General features: G+C 44.0%; 1 protein-coding gene across 3 annotated transcripts in view; it reads right to left on the minus strand.

The window, feature by feature from the left end:
* TANC2 (tetratricopeptide repeat, ankyrin repeat and coiled-coil containing 2) overlaps positions 1-19,731 on the minus strand; it is a 238,284-nt gene that overhangs the window by 35,892 nt on the left and 182,661 nt on the right. For all 3 annotated transcript variants that reach the window (XM_085309950.1, XM_085309949.1, XM_085309948.1), the window contains exons 13-15: positions 15,154-15,385; positions 12,534-12,700; positions 10,108-10,715 (exon numbers count right to left, since the gene is read on the minus strand). In XM_085309950.1, coding sequence (XP_085166076.1) covers positions 10,108-10,715; positions 12,534-12,700; positions 15,154-15,385 — 1,007 coding nt within the window. The remainder of the gene's footprint in view (positions 1-10,107; positions 10,716-12,533; positions 12,701-15,153; positions 15,386-19,731) is intronic.

Consider the following 19,731-nt stretch of genomic DNA (forward strand, 5'->3'; position numbering starts at 1 on the left):
GACSTCGGCAAAATGATTTGCTTTGAAACTGCGCCGCAGCGGAGTTTATCAGCATTTTTTTTTATATTATTTTTAATGGAAGGTTTCTTTTTGCGAAAAATTAATAGCGCTGCCAGCTCGGTTATGGGAGCCGTCAGCTGCTCTCACGTCAGCGCGGGTCAGCACTAAGCCACTGGCTCCCCCGTAGCAGCCTGCGGTGTGCGTGCGCGTGTGTGCACGCRCGTCCCGTGCATCTGAGGATAGATAACGACGACAACGCTGACCCTGCAAACGCCTGCGCAGCGCGGACCGATGCACGCGGACCGCTGCTGTAACAAGGCCACGTGTGGCAAGGGACAACGTGCATCCCACCGCCGAGAAGCACYGGCGTGCCCCAAAGCTGTGACAGAGCGTGGGAAAATGCAAATACTAAAAGCTCCCAGGTCTGGGCTACGTCTATATTCTCCTATCGTTAAGGGAAAATGAAAGAGATTTCAACGGTTGTAAATGACTCTAGGTTTAAGGCATTATACTGCTGGACTAAAAAGACAGGTAAAAATAGCCATAAGAATCAAGCCCAGTTACTTCTGAACCTACTGAAGTCCATATTCCCCAATTTAGAGCCACATCCTCTCTTCCAGCTGATCTCATGAAACCAGYCCAGCATCCAGACATCTGACACCATGCCCAGTGAATCTGGTCTTCCAAGAGACTGATGCTCATATTTTATTCAGCTCTGCAGAGCCCAGTTTTATAATTTCAGCAGAGAGGATCATTTCTGAGCTAACAAACACTTTTCTTTTAGAAGGCAACCCAGCGTGGCAGACAGCAAAAAGGCCCAAGCACCCATCGCACAACGTGCTCCTTCTGGAGAACCATCGATCGCTGAAATCGATTGATTTTTCTAACAAAATTTCCCTCTGACATCAGGCTCATTAACTACCTTTGGAGGAATTAACGCAGCACAACAAAAAGAGAACACTCTTAAGCACGCAGTATTACTGCCTACAGAAACAAGCACGGGTCCGTGTTTGCTAAGCTAACGGGAGAGCAAAGATCACAGTCAAGACTTTCCAGCCCCTCGGGCATTAGGTCTTTGGGAAGAGACAAGCTGTGGTACATCTAATTCAGGAACATACCCCACCGAGGAGGAACTCAGGACGCAGAAGAGGAGTGCTACCAATTCTAGCTGTCTTAGGGAACTCCAGAAACACTTGCTGATAAGTGGGGCAAGAAGCCTGTATCATCACGGTTTAGAGAGCTTTTGGCTGGCTTCTTCACTCAAAAATCATCTTATCCATGTTGACCCACTCATACATTAACTGCTATTGGCAATTTAGTRTACTGTGGGAACACCTACTGACTTCAATCACAAGCAGAAATCTATTGTTCTGGGTGCTAAACATGAGATTTCCAGGCTAAGCAGGGCTATACATGATTATCTGGTCGAGCTGCTTCATCATACAATGAGATTCAACCCATCAGATGCACACCAAGTCCAAATAGCCACAGTGTCACACGTCTCTTAGAAGGACATCCAATCATGATTTAAAGCCTTAACCAGGGTGCCAATGCTGCCAAGCAGAAGTGCTGGACAGATTAGCGCTGGTTCACAACAACAAAAAAACGCAAAAAAAAATCTGCATCCAGACTTCAGTGTAACTCCTACTGCTTCTTGACTGTTCTCCATGGCTTCATGTATAGAGCAAGCAGTAAAAGCAGAGAAGCTGTGATTCGCCTGAAAGAGCACCCAGGAGTTGTATGAACTGCTCTGTGACTACCTGAAATAGCAGAAATGGAATCACTCAACTGCATGTGGTCTACTCTTAACAAAATCTTTAATTTTGTTAAATCTTTAGTTAGTGGCGTCTTGGTGATGGTGGACTCAAAGCCTTCTGACATCTCATAAAAATCAACAGGTGCTTTGGCTGTTTCTTCATTGCTAGGCTGCGACTAAACAACGGTSAAACCAGTACCAGCTGCACAACTGCGGTATTTTTCACACGGAGAGRGGAGCGCTCAAGAAAGACGGACTCKAAATGTAGCCAGTGCTGCCTTGCACCACGTCCTCTGTATCATCCAGGAAGGGCAGGTTTATCGAGTGTGCGTGGGAAGGAGACAGGATAGGAGCAAACAGTAGCTAATGAGATCTTCAGCATCAAGAGATATTTTAGAGCATCTTGTGCTTAATGATACCTATCTTTGAAGGAACTGGCAAGCTCCTAAACCCTCTGACACGGCTTTTAACAACATCCATGACGTTACGATTCAGGTCAAAAGTTGCTAGTTTATTTGAGCCACTTTGACAGATCTAATCAGCGATCATCTCATTGACGCAGTCCAGCTGAAACGGAAATTACACTCAAAATCTGCTAATAATCCCGCTGCCTCCTTCTTATGTCACGAGGTTATCTGTTAAAAATTCCACCGGTACCAACCACGCTGCATCAGTGTTTTATCAAGAACAGGGAGTATGTGCTTCAGATTATGTTACATATTTGGCTGTCACAGAGAAACARCCCGTCCTCAGTTTATGCAAGAAAATGCAGCTGAAACCTTATTAGGATCTGATCCTGGAGAAGCTCTGCACTAAATTGCACGGARTAACGGCAGGCGCCAGAAACCGCCGAGAGAAGCCGCAAAACAGACAACGCTAATGGCACCCTCTGGACTTAGGGCAACAAAAGATATTTACAACTATTTTAAAATACAGATCAAAAAGGAAGGATAAAGGAGAGAATAGCATTTTTGAACACTTATAGACCCTGACTTAATGAGATTTGGGAAATCAAATCCAGAGAGGACAGATGAAATTCCCACGCCTCGATTCTGCTCGTAAGGCCCTTCAGAAAATCTGCCGGTCGCCAGGAACAGATTACTTGGTATTCAGGGTAAACAAGCATTGCCCGAAAGCAGTGTGACAAAACTGCTGGCTTATTTCATAGACGCGTTAGACGGGCGAAACGAGTAAGGACGTCTCCTTCACAGTAAGCTCGCCAGTGACTATAGAGCCAACATATGGAGAACRTCTCAGATGATACGCACGGGTACGCTGCCTATTCCTATTTGGCTTAAAATACAAAAAYACACAGAATCACAAAAGAATGGGGAGCCTGATGCGGCAGCACTTTACTCCAACTTTGACTAGGTGTAAATGAACACGTAAGATGCAAGATGGAACAAACTCAGGGCCACTCTCGAGCAAACTCTTGGAAGACAGTTTCGTTCAGTGAGCCTTAAGATCTGAGGAACAAAATAACAAGGACAAAAACGAGCAGCGTTTTTCCTGCAGTCAGCACTGATATTGCCTCCGATAATTTTCACTTCTCTTCTCGCAGGGGCTCTGTGCCACCAAATGGATTATTCAGGGAATGTTGTCTTGCATTTAGATGTGAAAATGGCACAGTGTATAGAAGTTTATAGACCAGAAAAAACTCTTTGAGGATAGTAACTCAAGACACGAAACGCTCAACCCCCCCCGCACGCAAACGCTGAGGCTGCACGTCCAGCGAGCCACTCTGCTGACGGCCTGCGTGGTGGCAGCAACCGCATCTGCTCTTGAGCTCATCTCATCCATCACGATTTATCATCTGTCTCCCATTTCTCATCTTCTCAAGCAACTGACACTGCAGCTGTAGTCCTGCCCCAATTTTAGAGGGGAAACCAGCAACGAGGCCTCTCCAGTGCTTCATCAGACACAGAGCTGCCACATGGGCAAGCTCAGCCCTCTTCCACGTTCACCACCAGAGCCTTCCCTGTCCTGAACCGCCTCTTTCGCAAACACTGGCTTCTGATGGTCACAGAAGTCCCTGTTACAGCTGCCCAACTTGTTAGGAAGGCTTTAATCATTTATTTTTTTGTCCTGTATTTCCACATGAGATTAGAGTTAGCTTAGAAACATTGATGAAAGGGATACTTGGATAAAATAAGGTCTCCTAYATTCATTTTGTTGCACTGCGACACATTCTTTGAACACTTTGCACTGTGTTAGGTTATAARCAGGGGAATTAGACAACTTTTTTCTGCAAGTCTTCAGGGAACCCTAAAAGTTGTGTTCTCAGTGTCAGCAGTCCATCAAAGCTCTACCGCTTGGCGAACGGGCTGCGTTTGCCCGTTCAGTTAACTGAAGGACGTCATGATGGAGATGGATGCCTCTCTGYGGTCCAAGAATATGGAATTTAGCCATGTTTCTCTTGACGAGTAAATTAAAGCAGCAAGAAATATTTTCTTGTCTCCATTACACTATGGGACTGGTAGAAGCTCTGCTCCAAAGCACAGGGAAAGCCCTGCGCAGCCCTGCCAGACTGAAAGCTGTGGGAACGACCGGAAACTACCAAATCCCTTGATGATTTGGCAATTAATTACAGTCATGCAACACAGGCCTCGTGCAAGTACCGACCAGGAAGGGAAAAAATTTCCCTCTTGTATTTAGGCAATGGGAGGCATCCAGCGCACTGCTGGGCAATGTGTCCCCCATGGATGCCCTGCTAGACCGAGCACTTGGCACCCACCCGTGCCTGGGGACACCCGGAGCTGCTTCGTGTCCATAGCACTGGCTACAGTGAAATATCGTCATTCTGGAGCCACGGAAAACACGTTAAGAGAGTAATTCCCCCAGCAAAACAATGCAAATTCGTAACGAAAGCAGCAGTGCTCAGCACCCTGCAGCCCCCCTTGAGAGCTAAGGTTGCTCCTGAATGCCAAACATCTGCAAAAACATCATTATTTCACCTCAGTGCTAAAAAGTGCTAGCGGGCACTGCATTATTTTGAGTTTTCTGCATACATATATAAGRGATTCAAATTATTTTGTACTAAAGCCATTATTTTTCCTTACCTTGAAGTCAAATAGCACCTTTGCTCCACTGGGTGAAATCCATCACACACAAATGCAGAAAACACACTTAAAGTATAGCCTGTTTTTTGGTGAGCGCTTGATCATTTCAGCTAACAGTAAACCAGAACATATTTTAAGAGCTTTTCAGGCTTTTACAATATAGAAACAGAGGAAAAGGAGTCAGCTAAACTATGCACTGTAATGACAAAGTGAACTAGGCATTTATAAGCTAACTGCAGACAATATTTAAAAGCTGATGTGTAAYACAAGACCTCCCCACCACACACACATCATTTCAAGGCATTTATAGCATCAGTGAATTTTGATTGACTTCTTTTCTTCAAAACTTTCTAAATTAATTATCATTCAACTGGGGCTTGTTATTTGTCAGTCAGATGAAGCTCGCTATCAAAATGCAAAAAAGTCCTTTATTTTTAATAAGTCATACACTATATTATTTTGCTGGGCAATGCAAAAAACCCATTAATTTTCTGTAAGAAATGTCTCCATTTGCAGCCTACCTCCCTGGAGAAAAAGAAGAATGCAAAATATCTACAGTTTTTTATGTTAAAAGGTAGATCCACTAGAAACCATGGCAACGTGGCTGTTGTATTACAGATGCATACTCGTGTTTAGGTTGCTGCCGCACACAAAGTGCCTTTRTTTCTTGGTTCAGAGATGGGACCAGATTCAGGCTGCACACGTGGAGCAGAAGGGAATATATGAGATGCTGCCCTCAACCCCAACTACAGAGAAATCAGTGCTTCTTCCTAGTTTTTATACTGCTATCCCAGATTATTAGTGAGGAATCTAATAAAGTTAACGAGCAAGAGCTGCCTGATAAATTCTCAGTGCACCAAAGGGAGAATTTACTACAGAACACAGCAGAATTTGGGTTTTGAAGCATCATCACTGGCTTCCAACCTCGACACAGGACCTGAGTTTTAAAGACACCAAATGCATGCAGCGCTCACTTTATACGTTCAGCATTTCCGGAAAGCCGACCGCAGACGTGCAGCGTTTCAGAATAACGCTGCAGCCTTGTGTATCCAGGAGAACAGATCTGYATCTCCAGCCACTCAAAACAGGCTGGGTTTAGCAGGGTGTTTTTCCAAAGTTTTCTAGTAAAAGATGTTCTCCTCCATCACACTGGTGGCTGTGACTCCTCTCTGCTCACTCTCTTATTAGATAGGAAAAATATGAACTATCTAAAAGCTTCATCTTACCAAGGTCCCCTGCTTCCCAGGTGCTGAGAAGATCCCTATGGGTGGACAACAAGTCTGCTTCAATTCCTCGCCAGATGACATAACGCCACCAGCATGCACAAAGTTGGGCAGTCCAGTGCCATCGCGAGCAGCAAAAGCCCAAATTTATACAGTCCAATGCAGGCTACAGCGTACAGAATTATCTTTACACTTCAAAAAAATCCACAAATCTATCTCAAAAACCTGTACAGTGGTTGGAGCAGCAGGCTCGACATAAATCATCTCACCTAATTTTACCTGTCGAGACACCTCCTTATGAACCAGTCATCCTGAACTCCCGTTATAAGTCAACAAGAGGAGACACCTCCAAGGCGCTCTCCATCTGACCTATTTTAGCCTTCTAGCTCATGATGAAATGAATCACTCCTATTTCGAGCCTAGGCAAGTAACTCAGACATTGATACCTAACTCCGGACAAAGTAATTTCACTTCTGGGGTCTATATTTTATAACTAAAACTGTTCTATTGCCTTGCCAGGGCAAACCACTTCACTTCTGTCTCTCAGACAGTTTCTTCACTAGCAGCACAGCGATAAAACATTTTATTAGCTTAGTAAATGCCCTTAAAATAATCGTAAGAGAGTTTCTGATCAAGTCTACACAGAAACACTTCCACATTCTAGCAGAATTTAGGTTAAAAAATGCAATGCGAGTATGAATGTGCAGTAGTAACTTTCTCCGTGCACAAGCCATAAAAGATTGTGTCTTTGCCTAAAATGCTTTATGTTATTTGTCAAATAAGACACTGAGTTAATAGCACTACAGTGACAGTCAAGGGAAGTCATTACTGCGATGCTGGCTGAACCCTTTGACAAACGCTTTTTTGGTGCCCTATTAGGAGCTAATGGTCAGTGCTGGGGGCCTCCCTTGGGGGAGGTTTCCCTTCAACGCCAAGCAGGCTTTTCTTTCCATAGAAAACCCACGTTGAGTACTCAAGGAAGAGGGTTAGCAATGCACGACGCCAGCTGGAGGCAGGAGATTTCCTATTTATCATAAAAGTGTAGAAAAAGCGTTAATTTGAGGATAACTTTTGGCCACTGCATTTTGCCTCTCCCCTCTCTGCTGCACTTCTGAGAACACAGGAGCTTGGTAACGTTAAAAGAAAYGGAGGAGATGACCCCAGCTGCAGCAGCGCTGGCACGAGTCCCACTCTCCCAATTTGCACCCTACCGTTCCCACACCTGTTTGCTCCGGCTTGGTAAGTCAACGAAGCACAGCGTTGCCGACCCACATTCCACTTCAAGGCTCTTCTCGTAAGAAAATCAGCCTCAGCAACCAGACTAWTGTATGGACGTGGCAAGGTCAACAAGCTCAGCATTAACGGCGCGCGCCTGCAATGTCCCGCAATGATATTAAACGCCGGTCCATCCAGTTGCAATGTCTTTTCAGTTCCCAGGCAAGTAGAAAGAAATCAAACTTGCTGCGAACAAACAAAATGCAAGCAAATTTCCATAGGTTGCTCCTAAYTGGCTCTGGCAGTGGCAAGCTGTGCTGCTTTTAATGAAATAAAATGAAGAATCTTTACTTGTCTTAATTGCTGCTAAGGGCTTGCCATGCTTGAAGCTCAACACTTCAATATCAGCTCTTCCCTGAGAGCTGGACAGGAGGACTTGGAGTAGCACAACAGCTCTATCTCACGGGTCCTCTCCATTAATCACTGAAATGTATCCTGTTTTATTATCTGCCAGAGTTTAATGCAATTAGTGTATATTATACATTAGAGATACTTATTAGTCCTTCAATACTATGGATTTATWCTCAAGGCACTAGAAGCCTGCTATATGCACTGCTGCTTTTTTTTTGCCACTGGAAGGGATAGTCTAAAGGAGCAGAGTCAGGTCAGCTCCAGCAATCCCGCAGGGATTTCATGCTTGCAAAGAGCAAGAGTCTTCCTCTTGCCCTTAAAGTTACCGTTAATCTATCACGTGAAACGGCACACACAGGGCTAAAGTGACGCTTGAAAACCTCCTGATCTGCATCGGTCTCCGCRTTACCGGTGTGTTTAGCACAGAGATGCTGAAAAGCGAAGAAACTGGYTGTAGTGCCGCACGCGAACGAGCGCAAACCTTCCACGCATGCCTCTGCAGGACAACGCTGCACTTGCTCTCCGTCACCTGCAATTAAATTACACTTCCCAAGATGGGCAATGTTATTAGAGACTAGGCACAGCTCAAACTACGTGCATCAGTCCTGAGGGCACCGCAATGGGTTCCTGAAACACAGTATGAAACCTGAATCTCAAGCACAGATCTACTAGACAGACCTGCTGAGTGAATAAGGGCTGATGTGTGATTTCGTGCCAAAATCCCATACAGCTGCATGCACAGTTTTGCCGCAAAACCACCTAAAATATAGCACTTYGAGTTTCATTCTGAATTTGAGTATTCTTCCCAACCTGCATCTCAGAAGAACAACTCAGGAAGCTCTTAACCATTTGTACGAGAACCAACAGGAATATTTCTGGAGCCAGAAAACCAAAACCCCCATGTAATCCAGCTCTATTAATTACTATGGCACGTGGAATGGATGTGTCTTACCCACTAGGCTACTTCTATTTTTAYGGTAAAATGGGAAGGTAGTGATTTTTCCAAGTCACTCCCATTATGGTTCATTAGGACAAGTGCTGCTGTTTTTATAAAACTGGATAGCGACAGTTCTCAAGTGTGCTGGCTGCAGTCTCCTATAGCCCAACTGATGACAACTTGTATTACAGCAAGGCCAGCCWGAAAAAAAGGGAGGGGGGAGACAAAAACAGTTGGGCCGAGTGTGGGTGAGGGACAGGGAGAACGCTTTCAGCACCAAAGGCACAAGCGATGCACACACATTGCCAACAGAGTGGAGAAGCACTAYGTGGTGACAAGCACTTAATGACCCTGAGGAAGGATATTAAACCACTAACATTGACTGATATAAAGACACCTGCTGCTGTAAGATGCTCTACAAAGCACTCACTTGATAGGAATATTGTGCAAAACCTGCTAAAACACGCAAGGTCCCCATCGGGAGGAGCTGTATGATTTTTCTTTTTCCTACTGCAGCCTGTTTGCTACAAAACTCCAGACTGAAAGTGGTAAATTAGTCTGACACTGCTAACAGCTATAGCTGCTTTAATCAGCCGAGTGGCTGTCAGCTTGAGTGGCTATTCAGTTCCAGCAGATACCGTCATGTTTTCTTCAGACCGACCGTAGCGCCTAGGAGACGCGCTGATATGACTTGAAATACAAGTATCTCCCTGATTTTTATAATCATGTTCTCAGAAAAGGGCAGGCAAAATGGAGCAAAGCTTACGGGGATAAACTACTAGAATTACAAAGTGTCTGTTTCCACTCTTCAGTGGAAACAATGATAACATCGTTAATAACGATCATTTGGTTTAGAGAATATAAATCTAACCATGATTGAATTCTGCCCTCCGTGAGCTAAGCCAGGAACTCAGCTGCTATCAGTACAGAGATTACACGTGCATTTAAAGCCCAAAATCACTACAGCCTGATTCTGTTCCTTATTTTGCTTTCAAAAAGACATTTAGTAGGAATAGGAGGAACATGATTTCAAAAAGCCGCCAACTGTAAAAGACTTTGTCACTGCTTATCCTTCATCTCTTTATCCTCTACCTCATATTGGCTCTCTATACCCTTGGAGGAATGGAGACCGATCCCCCTTTCCAGACTGAGYGGGCAGGATTAATCTGAAAAAACACAGACATTTCTACTGTAGCTCAGATGTCTGCACCTGAGCTAGTCACCTGAGGGCCTTCTAAGGAACAGCTCATCTCATCCTCAAGCAGACTATTAAATTTGTAGGGTCAGCTGTGTGCCCAAACAGTATTTATTTTTTTCCACAACCAACAGAAAGGACTAAGGTGACCAGCACAGATGTAGGTACCGACAATGCAGACAGACTGAAGTCAGATGAGATGAATCCCATTCCATATGCAAGCTCAAGAAATAAAATGATTAAGATAATGGAATGAAATGCTTCTGAGATGAATATATTATAAACTCTGATTTCTCAGAAAATTTACTTACCTAGGATCACAGAGAAACTTGGTCTTTTCTCCTTCTTCTCTCCAAATAAGCCATTCTCGGAAAGAGGGATGAACAAACATTCGCGTCATATCTCTACGTTTGATAAGAAACATAGAAAGGTTCTCCATCCTCTGCTGAAAGTCATCCCACTCCAAAGTGCCCTCAATGTTACCTGCATTAATGGCCTGAAAAATATGTTCATCTGTTAATGGGTGCAGAGATGCCACTGCCACATTCAAGAGAGGCATAACCCGATCAAAGGAAGACTGCGTTGGGAACTTCATATTGCACTGTAACAGGTAAACTTCTGACAGAGAGACCGGGACTACTTTGTAGCTGGAGCTTTTTAGTACTAGGTATCCTTTCTCTATGAGATCAAAAGTGAGTTTTAGGTACAGGTAGGACCCTTGGCTCAAGGTCTTGAGGTGAGAACTGAGCTTGCCAAACGTAGTGTTGTCCATTTTGCCGTTAAGTGAGATGTTGTTCTGGATCTCTGAGCTGCTGTGTATTCGATGAAGGATATATGCCTGCAGGTCCTGGTCTATGGCTTCGTTCTCTTCCAGTCTATCCAAAAATATTCTGTGGAAGGGCAACAGCTTAATTATTTCCTACAAAGAAAGAAAAAGAAATATGTTCACGCTGGAAGCGCTTATTATTCATTAAGTAAACCTAATTCACATTACAACAGCACCTCTGAGACTCCTTTAAGACCTTTTCCATCAGGGCAAGCATACAAGCTGGCAACTTATGCCCTCAGAACCTCACAACCTCATCTATAATCAAGCASGTTGCGTGGGAAACATGACTGAAATAAAATCAAAGGACACAGTTTCTGATACCCACGGAAAGAACAGGAAAATTCACATGGAGCAGCACCCTTGTTACTCTTGCCCCATCCAAACAAAGAACCAAGACACGTCATCTGATTTTCGGTCATATCAGAGGCCCATTGCGAGCAATGACCTGTGGACAACCACAGGAGAGGCTTCAGGCCACAGGGCGTTTTGCTGAAATAGAGTCAAGGAGCGCTGACTCTTGGATTCTTCCATATCACATAGCCGCTATCAACAGGGAAATGCACTGAAACATCAGTACAGRTAATATTTTCTGGGGCAAAATAAGTATGTCTATCTGTTAAATGATACTGCTGCCAGGGATTCTCTTGTTTGCTAAGCTCATTAAYGCAGCTTATGTAGCACGAGAAAAGCATTAAAGATCTTTCCAAGAGAACTCATGTTATGGATTCTCACACTCTGCAAAGTGAGGAGAAATGATTCAATGGAGCTGGGCAATGCAGCTGCAGGAGAAGCAATCAGTTCTCCAGAAAAAATAAGACAGTGAGCACATTGCTAAAGTAAGCTTTGCAGTGAGGAACTCTGGGCTGCAAAAGCCCTAATTAAATGAGAAATTAAAGTCACAAGGATGCAATTTACCTACAATTATGAAAAAAAAATCTTCAAAATGGTGTTTCATCTACTCCATTACAGAGCACAAAATAATTGTAGCACAAAACAGCAGACAGCCTGTGCTCTCCTGGTGTCTCAGGGAGCAGCTGCAGCTCCCGGCTCCAAAGGCAGCGTGCAGCAGCTGGCTGGCTCGACGGGGCTGGAAGCAGCACACGCTCCCTGCTAGGCAGACCACAGTAAATCAACCTGGGGATCTCAGTAAATATTAGCAGATCTCAGTAAAACTGCCTATATGGACCTCAGTGAAAATGAATTGCACATCTCTGTGCTAACTGAAAAACGGTGCATGATGCAAAAAGGGCTCAGCTCCGCGTAACTTAGTGCTGCAGAAATGCCCTTCTTCCCAGGGGAGCAGCTCACTGCTCTGAGCTTGTCCCCAGTCGCTCGTCTGGTCTCTCTGACGTCCGCAGGAACGTTCCTGCAGCTGATTCTGCAAATCAACCAGCTCTACTTCGAAACAGTGCAACTAGCAGCTCAGTACTAACTGGGGCATTTTRTTGCCTCCCAATTTGTTCCACTGCGATGAACAGCCAAGCCAGCAGGCTAYAGGCTGCTCAATCCCGTGCTAAAAGAGTGACGATGAGCAGCWAAGGCTGAAGGTAATAACCTGTTTAGCTGCAACCTAAGATGAAAATAGTTCAGAATAACCCAAACAACATTCAGCTCAGGACTTCAGCACCTGCCAAAGATATGCTTAATTGAGCTGAAGAATGTCTTGGATTAAGGTCAACTCCTCCAGATTGAAACAATCRCACTCACAAACTGCGCGGCAGGCAGAAGGGCGTGAGGATGTGCACGCCTGAGCTTCGCCACACTAAGCAGAGAGTGTTTTCAACTTTTTGTTTGAAAATCAAGGTCTCAAGCCTACCGCTAAGCATATACCCACTAAGACCTTCCTGTCGAGGCCCATCATGACAAAGATGCAGTTTCTGTTTTCCAACACTCCTGGTCTCAATATACCTGTAGACTTGTCCTGACCGTCACTACCAGCTTAAGCCAGGAAGGGAATTTTCCGATCATTTTGCTCAAGAACGAGACTATGGTGTCCCCATAATCTGGCTTGTGGAATTCAGCCTCATTCAAACCATCAATTAATATGATGAAATCTTCATCAGGGATCTTCCTCTCTGAGATAAACAGAAAGAGAAAAACATTTATTTGAAAGGCTAGCCACATGACTGCAATATACAACAAAGTCACTAGAGTGTTTTAAGGCATCATCAGACATTACTAACAAAAAACCACACAGCAGCAGCATCTCTCTCCTATGATACATTAATTGCATGTACACCCATAGGTACATCCACACATAGGATATATACACCATTTCAATTATCATTATAAAAACCTTTATAACTAATGATGCATACTCTTGTAGACTGGGATCTTAGGCTCAAGAGGTATCTTTTCATGGATAATCTTGCCTAAAAAATACAATACTAGCTGGGGAATAGGAGAATGGAGTCTACTGTTGGCATATGCTGCTAATTTGTACCATTGATTTTATTCAGTAAAATGTTTGCTCTCCTTTGTAAACTACTATGAATAAATCATGCTATTAAAAAGCTCAGCATTCCTGATAGGAGGCTATCTTCCCTCTTCGACTTTAAACTGTGTCAGGAAATTTTCTACAAAAATCTGAAATAAAATGTTCATCAATGACACAAGTTGTCTCTGTGGTATCCCAAGGAGAAGAGAAATGAGTAAAAACCATACTTCCAGTACTGCTGAACATGAAAAATCTCATATTATTGCCTTATGTTGTCAAGTTGGGCTTATTTCTTTACCTACTGTTAAAAGCTATATGAAAAATAAAATATCTTTATAAATCTTTTTTCAGTTAACTTTTCACTGGGTATACTAGAAAATATATTTTATGGCTTTCTGAAACCTCGGAGAGAACATTGTGGGAACCTGAGTTTTGCGCACATATCTCACGTTTCTCACAAAGCGAGAGGWGAGAGGAAAAAGCAGGGAGTTGGGCAAGAACCAGAACTTTCTGCTGTATATTATTTAGCATCTCTGAGATTCAGAAAGCATATTTGAGAAACACCTATCTAAGTTTGTCAGCGGCATTCAACATTAACAGCTACGCAATAACTTTGTCCCAGTAGCATTAAAGCTTCAACAGCACCTTGTAAAAGACCTGCTGATATATTTACAGTGTCTTAAATGTGATATATTTTCAAACCCATTTCCAGACACTGCTCGTTTCATTACAAAACACTTAGCACAGATTAGTTTGCCAGCACTCTCAATCAGCCAGGTTGAAAGATGGGAGTCTTGATYGCTGGCTCCCCCAGAGCCGTGTTGAAGCAGGACCCACCAGGGGGRAAAAAAGACTTCATATAAAATTTTTCCATGCCCTAGAACTTGTGACCAGATGGGAGTCAACCTCCTTGGCAAGACAAGTAAGTATCCTCAGAAATGCTCTGAATTCAAGGGCTGGAATACCTCCCAAGGAGGATAATCCAGCAGCTTATTTTCCTTTGGAGCAGTGGTTCCTAGCGCATCCTCTTTTGCCAGGAGCGTTGGTAAGAGAGTGGCCGTGCCACCCCTGCAGTGGCATTTCCACATGTGTTTCTCCATGCCAGGAAAACCAGCCGCTCTGGAGCTGGGCTGGCTCTACATGTTCTGCGCGTCTCCTAGCACGCGCGYGCACGCTAGGTATCGTCGGGCACGGATGTGGCCACCGAGAGTACAGACGCGTAGTTCTGAAGTACTGATGTGAACAGCAGAGCTTCAGATTTGGTTGCAGCTTTACCTGTTCCGCGTTGGTTCATGCACTGTGACAGGCGGGATCATACAGCAACTTATTTGAGCTATTTTTGCAACCAATAACACACAGAACGCTGTTCTAATAAACATATCACAGGCTGCAGGACAACGGAGTCCTGAACTCCACAACACTTGGACAGCTTTCATGGCAACAAGTAACGATCTTAAAGTTAACGACTGTTACTAAGAATTAGTTGTATCTTGCACAGGAAGGAAAGGGAGACAACATCGATGCTGCCTTAGGAAAATCTCTGAGATCACTAAGTAGGAAATGGCCTGTTACCAGTTTCCCCCAAAGCTTTACAATGGGTATTTATAGACTTTTATGACACCAGATCTTGAGTTGAAAGCTTAAAATTCTCAAAAGACCATTAAATAATGACAGTTCAAGGGGAAAAAAAAAATCACCCCGACAAACAGATCAAAACACGTTGTCACAAGCAGAGCTGTGCGTGGAAACRGTTGCTTGTTTTCATCTTCAGAACTGCGATGCCAAACTTGGGACCAGGAAGAAATCGAGAAAACAAAGTTAAGCACAYGCTGTCCTTAGCACTTCATCTAGTGACAGGGACAGCAGGGAGGAGAAGCGTGGTTAACCCTTCACTTTCAGACAGCCATGATGGCATGTTCTCGGCTTTGCTAAATCTCACTTTTTTTTCTGCTGCTCTTGAAATTCAGATGCAAAAGAATTAACCTATCGCTTTGTTTGAAGCCCAGATGCAACTGTTATTTTTTAAAGAAAAGAAAAACAAAAGCGTGGGTGGGAGCTCAGGGAAGAATTAGGGAATCTCCTTTCTAGTACCTTTGTGTAGATTTTCCAAGGGCTCCAGGACTCCCCTGCGGAAGGAGGCCATGGGGTCTTGGACGCAGGAGCGCAGGCTGAGCATGCTCTGCAGGTGGGGCTCCCGCAGCAGCTGCTCCCGGTAGGCCACGAACTGCGGCGAGCGGCAGAGCAGGGCCGCCACGTTGTGCACAAACTCCGGCACGAGGCAGGTATAGGCGTTATCAGCTTGGCAGTAGTGGTAAGCGACRACCTAGTAGAGAGAAAAAGAAGAAAAACACGCTGCTGTCAGACACTCGTCGGGCAAATTGTTAAAAGCAGCATTTTCTGTTTGATTTTACGCGTTCCGGCAGGTGAAGTCTTTAAGGACAGCATGTGTTAACTACCCGTGACAAGGATCCAGATGAATCAGCTGATACAAACAGGCACTGATTTGGAAAAATTACTGGATCTGCCACTTGAGGAATAAACGAAACAAAGCTGTAGCTGTTTGCAGAGACGGACAGTGACAATAACTGACGTATCCGGAGCGCCGTGCTGAGCGCGCAGGGATGGAATTGCGCTCCAAGCTCCGTTTAAGGACCCGGTGTCAGTAATAAACAGCGATTGCTTTCTTAAACTTACTTTTTATTTGCTGTTTTCAAATGCCAAGCTTTTGCAGAAGCAGACACGGAGCACGAGCTGGAAGASAGCACCTTACAGCAAGGCAGCATCCGCGGACGACAGATTCCCCCGAACAAAGTGGGAAGCCAGAGTCACTACACATTACTCATCCGCTGTGACACAGCTCCTCATTCAGAAAATCGATCCAAGAAAAAAAGAAAAAAAAAAGGAAACCTTCCTCCCTTTCCAGGTCATCTCATTTTCTGAGCTCTTCAAATCCTATCAGTTCTGCCCACTTTTTCCAGTTTGCAGAAAACCAACGGGGATCTTTCCAGCCCAATCTGCCAGCTGTCCTTTGTTTTATTTTTTAGTATCAAAAACAAAAAAAAGAAAAAAAAAACCCGAAAACTCTTTGCTCCTACAGCACTCAGCCAGCTGCTCCAATATTACTSCACAGAGCAGCTCCTTCTGCTCCCTCGCACGCACCGCTCTCCTCCCTGCCCAGCCTGGCCGTTTGGTGCCAGCAGCTGTCAGGCCAAGCAGCTCGTCTCCAGGGCAGCTCCTTCCCATTCATCACATTTGCTTTTCAGATCTCACCACTAGCATCCCAAAATTTCTCTGCAAAACAGGTGGGCTGGACAGTGGTGGGGGTGGCCGAGGTGGCCTCTTGACAGTGAGGGYACAAACGATTGTGCAGAGTAATGAAAACACCAAGGGCTCTGGGGTCCTCCAACGTTGTTGGCTCAGGGCTGCCTTTTCCCTTTAAATAGCACTGTGTGAAACTACCGACGGGATAAAATGCAATAATTTCCTTTCAAAGTCAAAACGAGGTGTGATGCACATACTGTAATGACAAAGCCGGGCTGTTATTTCAAGCATCAAATCCTAATACTTACGCTTAAGCTTTAATGGATACCTCCCAATTCATAACAGCATTCTTGCTACCAGCCAGTTAAAATATAATGTATACCCTTAGAAAAGAGCACTGGGAAAAACAGTAATAAAGCTAACGATTTCTTTTCACCAAACCTATTTATCCGAGGATCATAACTCATGGATTCCACAGTGTAACGTTCTGAAGTGACCTTCCCCAAAATAGAAAGCCAACTGCAATATGCAGATATCTCATTTTCCGCACAACCTATGTAGAGATGAACATAATATAAGTCTCCTCTTTATGAGGAATTCAAAGAGCCCAAGTCATGGAAAAGCGGATACACCTACAAGGTGTATCCTGAAGGCAAGGGTCACTGTTATATCCCTTCTTCTGGAACATACAGTTACAACCCAGCTAATTTAAACCCCTTCAGCTACATTCTTGATTCTTTTACTGGATTTATTGGTATATGGACCAAGCCTTAAAGAACATGTTGTTAAATGTTGTTCTTAATAGATGGACCTGAAAATAAATTGGTAGGCCACAAAGATTTTGGGAAGGCAACTAAAGGGAAGATGTTACGACGTTCTCAGAAGCGCAACCGCACCAAAATGCCGTCTTACGTTACTTATCCTCCGTGACATTTTCCAAATTTCCAAGTCACAAAGAGATGCTGCCAAAAGCTGGTGCAGGAAAAGCTGAATCTGTGTTAGAAATCAGGCTCCTTGCTTATATAACTGGAGTTGGTGGAGCGGGGAACAGTTTTCTCCCCCCTCTGTGAAAGCTGTTGAGGTTTCAAAAAGTTTCCTTCTTCCACATTTGGGAATGAGAGCAGGTTTGCCAAGAGGAATGAAGGCAATGCCTCAGAATAACCAGTGGTGAGGAAGGTGTTCACCCAGAACTGGGGAAATGAGTTCAAACTCTGTTCTTTCACCTCTCTCTAAGTGACTGCCTTTAATACCTGGCCATTAACGGCTCTAGAGCAGGTTCCTCTCCCACTGCAGTTACTCCACTTGCATACTTAATTAATGACTCATGAATCCAGCTGGAGATGGATTGCCATCTCCAATGCTTTGGAGACTCATCAAAGAGACCATGCCTGGTCCCTGCTGCACTCTCACTGGAAATAAGCACTCTCATCCTTACGTTGATGCTTGTTCCGGGTGTTATTAGTCTCTCATCCTCTCTCTCTGGACTGGACAAACCAAGAAATACACTCAAGAAACAGAAATAAGAATTTGAACAGTCCAGAAATAAAGATTTCATTGAAAAAGAAAGGGGTGCTCTCACAAGATTCGTTTTCCATAAACTCACCATTTTTTTGTTTTAAAAACGACTTTGCTGAAAAATTCCCAATCGACTCTCATCATAACTAAAATCTTTGAATTAAACATTCAGTTTTATCTAGAAATTGTGTTACAAAGCAAGAAATCATCTTGGATTCAGCTATTGCTTGTTACATGTTGTTTAGAAAGTTGGAAGTTGAATGAGTAGTCCCTTGCTGTAATATTTAATAGAAGGCAATCTCCTGGATCTCAAACAGTAACAGTATACAATTCCTATAAGCAACCCTAATGCAAAAGTGGATTAAAACAAAGGATGGGAAAAGCAATACCTAGATCAAGAGCACTGAGAATGAAAGCTCATATTCAAAATACATATTTATGCTATTTTTGTAAGGTCTGAGAACGTAGTTTCAACATGATCTTTTGTAAAGACAAACTGAGCGATTCAATGCAAAGTAACGAGAAGCCAAAGCATTATGTTGTTTATATGAAATAGCAAATGCCAGAAGTTACACACTTGTATCGCTTCCTTTTTTCTTGCTTTAGGGAGAGCTTCAAACCAACGCACGTTTGTAGCATGCTTATTTTATCTTGAATGATTCCACATGCTGGAGCATGGGGTCAGGAAAGCGCTTGGCCATCACCTGCCATCTGTGCAGGCTCTGGGCTGCGTAGCCAGTGCGCGTTCACATTTTGCAAATGCATAAAACTCTTGCAAGCTGGAAATCACTTCCAAGTGACTCTGCTCAGAATGTGGGCTCGGAGGACAGAGATTCTTCCTTTTTGAACACAATTCTTCCAATTGTGCCCCAGTTCATGCCCAACTTAGTTTCTACATCTCTTGGAAATGGAAAAAAATAAAGCAAATGTGTACTGGTCTTCAAGGGCTGCTCTCCTAAAATGACCTGCAGAGCCTAGCTGGCTCCCACCAAAGAGATACAATTATCATAAGTTTTTTGATCATCTTTTTTTTCCTCCCTCTCTTTTTTTACATTAAGTAGGTATTACAAGGCTTGAGAAATACCAGACATGGATGAGCCAGAGCACTGTGTCCAGCTGACCACCATTCAGCAGGACCATGATCCCAGTATCTCCTGATGTAGGGGCAAGGAACATCTATATTCTCATGTATTCAGAAAAGCCACATGCTTTATCTTCCTAACTGCATAAGCAGAAACCTCAAAGGAAGCATTCACACTCTCTTTAGGTGCTAAAACCAGTAAGATTCAAGGAGTCTCTGTCCAACTTTTCCAACGCCAGCCCTCCTACTCTCTCCTTTCCGCCATGACCACTGCCCTTTCTTTCCATCCAGTCTCACRTAACCCTCACCCTTCATACTGCCTTTTCTTTCAGCCTCTCATTCTGGTTCCCTTCTCCATCCATGCTTTCTTGGATGTGGGCCTCAGCAACAGTGGCCAATTCCTACCTGCAGAACCTGGGCATCTCTCCTGCAGTTCTCTTCCTCATGCCAAAATGATGTCCTGAATCATGGGTAGGTAAACTACACTCCAGAGCTTCAAGACCAAGATACTGACATCACCTGGTTTGTACTATACGGTCATTTATCTTTGGTTAACTTGATATGGGTTTTGGTTCAGCCACGAAAGCATGGAGGAAATCCATTAAGTCAGAGAAAAAATGGAGAAGTTTCCTCATATAGGTAAGAGCTATGAAAACAGCTGCTGGAGGAAAAAGGAAAACACTTCCCCATTGAAACCAGGACAGCTATTCCAAGCATCACAGAAAATGCCACTAGGACAGGAGGGAAAAAGTTAAATGGAAGCAGTGGGAAGAAGAGCAGAGGAAAGGCTGGGAAGCCCAGGGAACAGGGAG

Source organism: Rhea americana, unplaced genomic scaffold, assembly GCF_003343005.1.
Source record: "Rhea americana isolate MKP2758 unplaced genomic scaffold, rheAme1 scaffold_308, whole genome shotgun sequence".
Classification (NCBI taxonomy): domain Eukaryota; kingdom Metazoa; phylum Chordata; class Aves; order Rheiformes; family Rheidae; genus Rhea; species Rhea americana.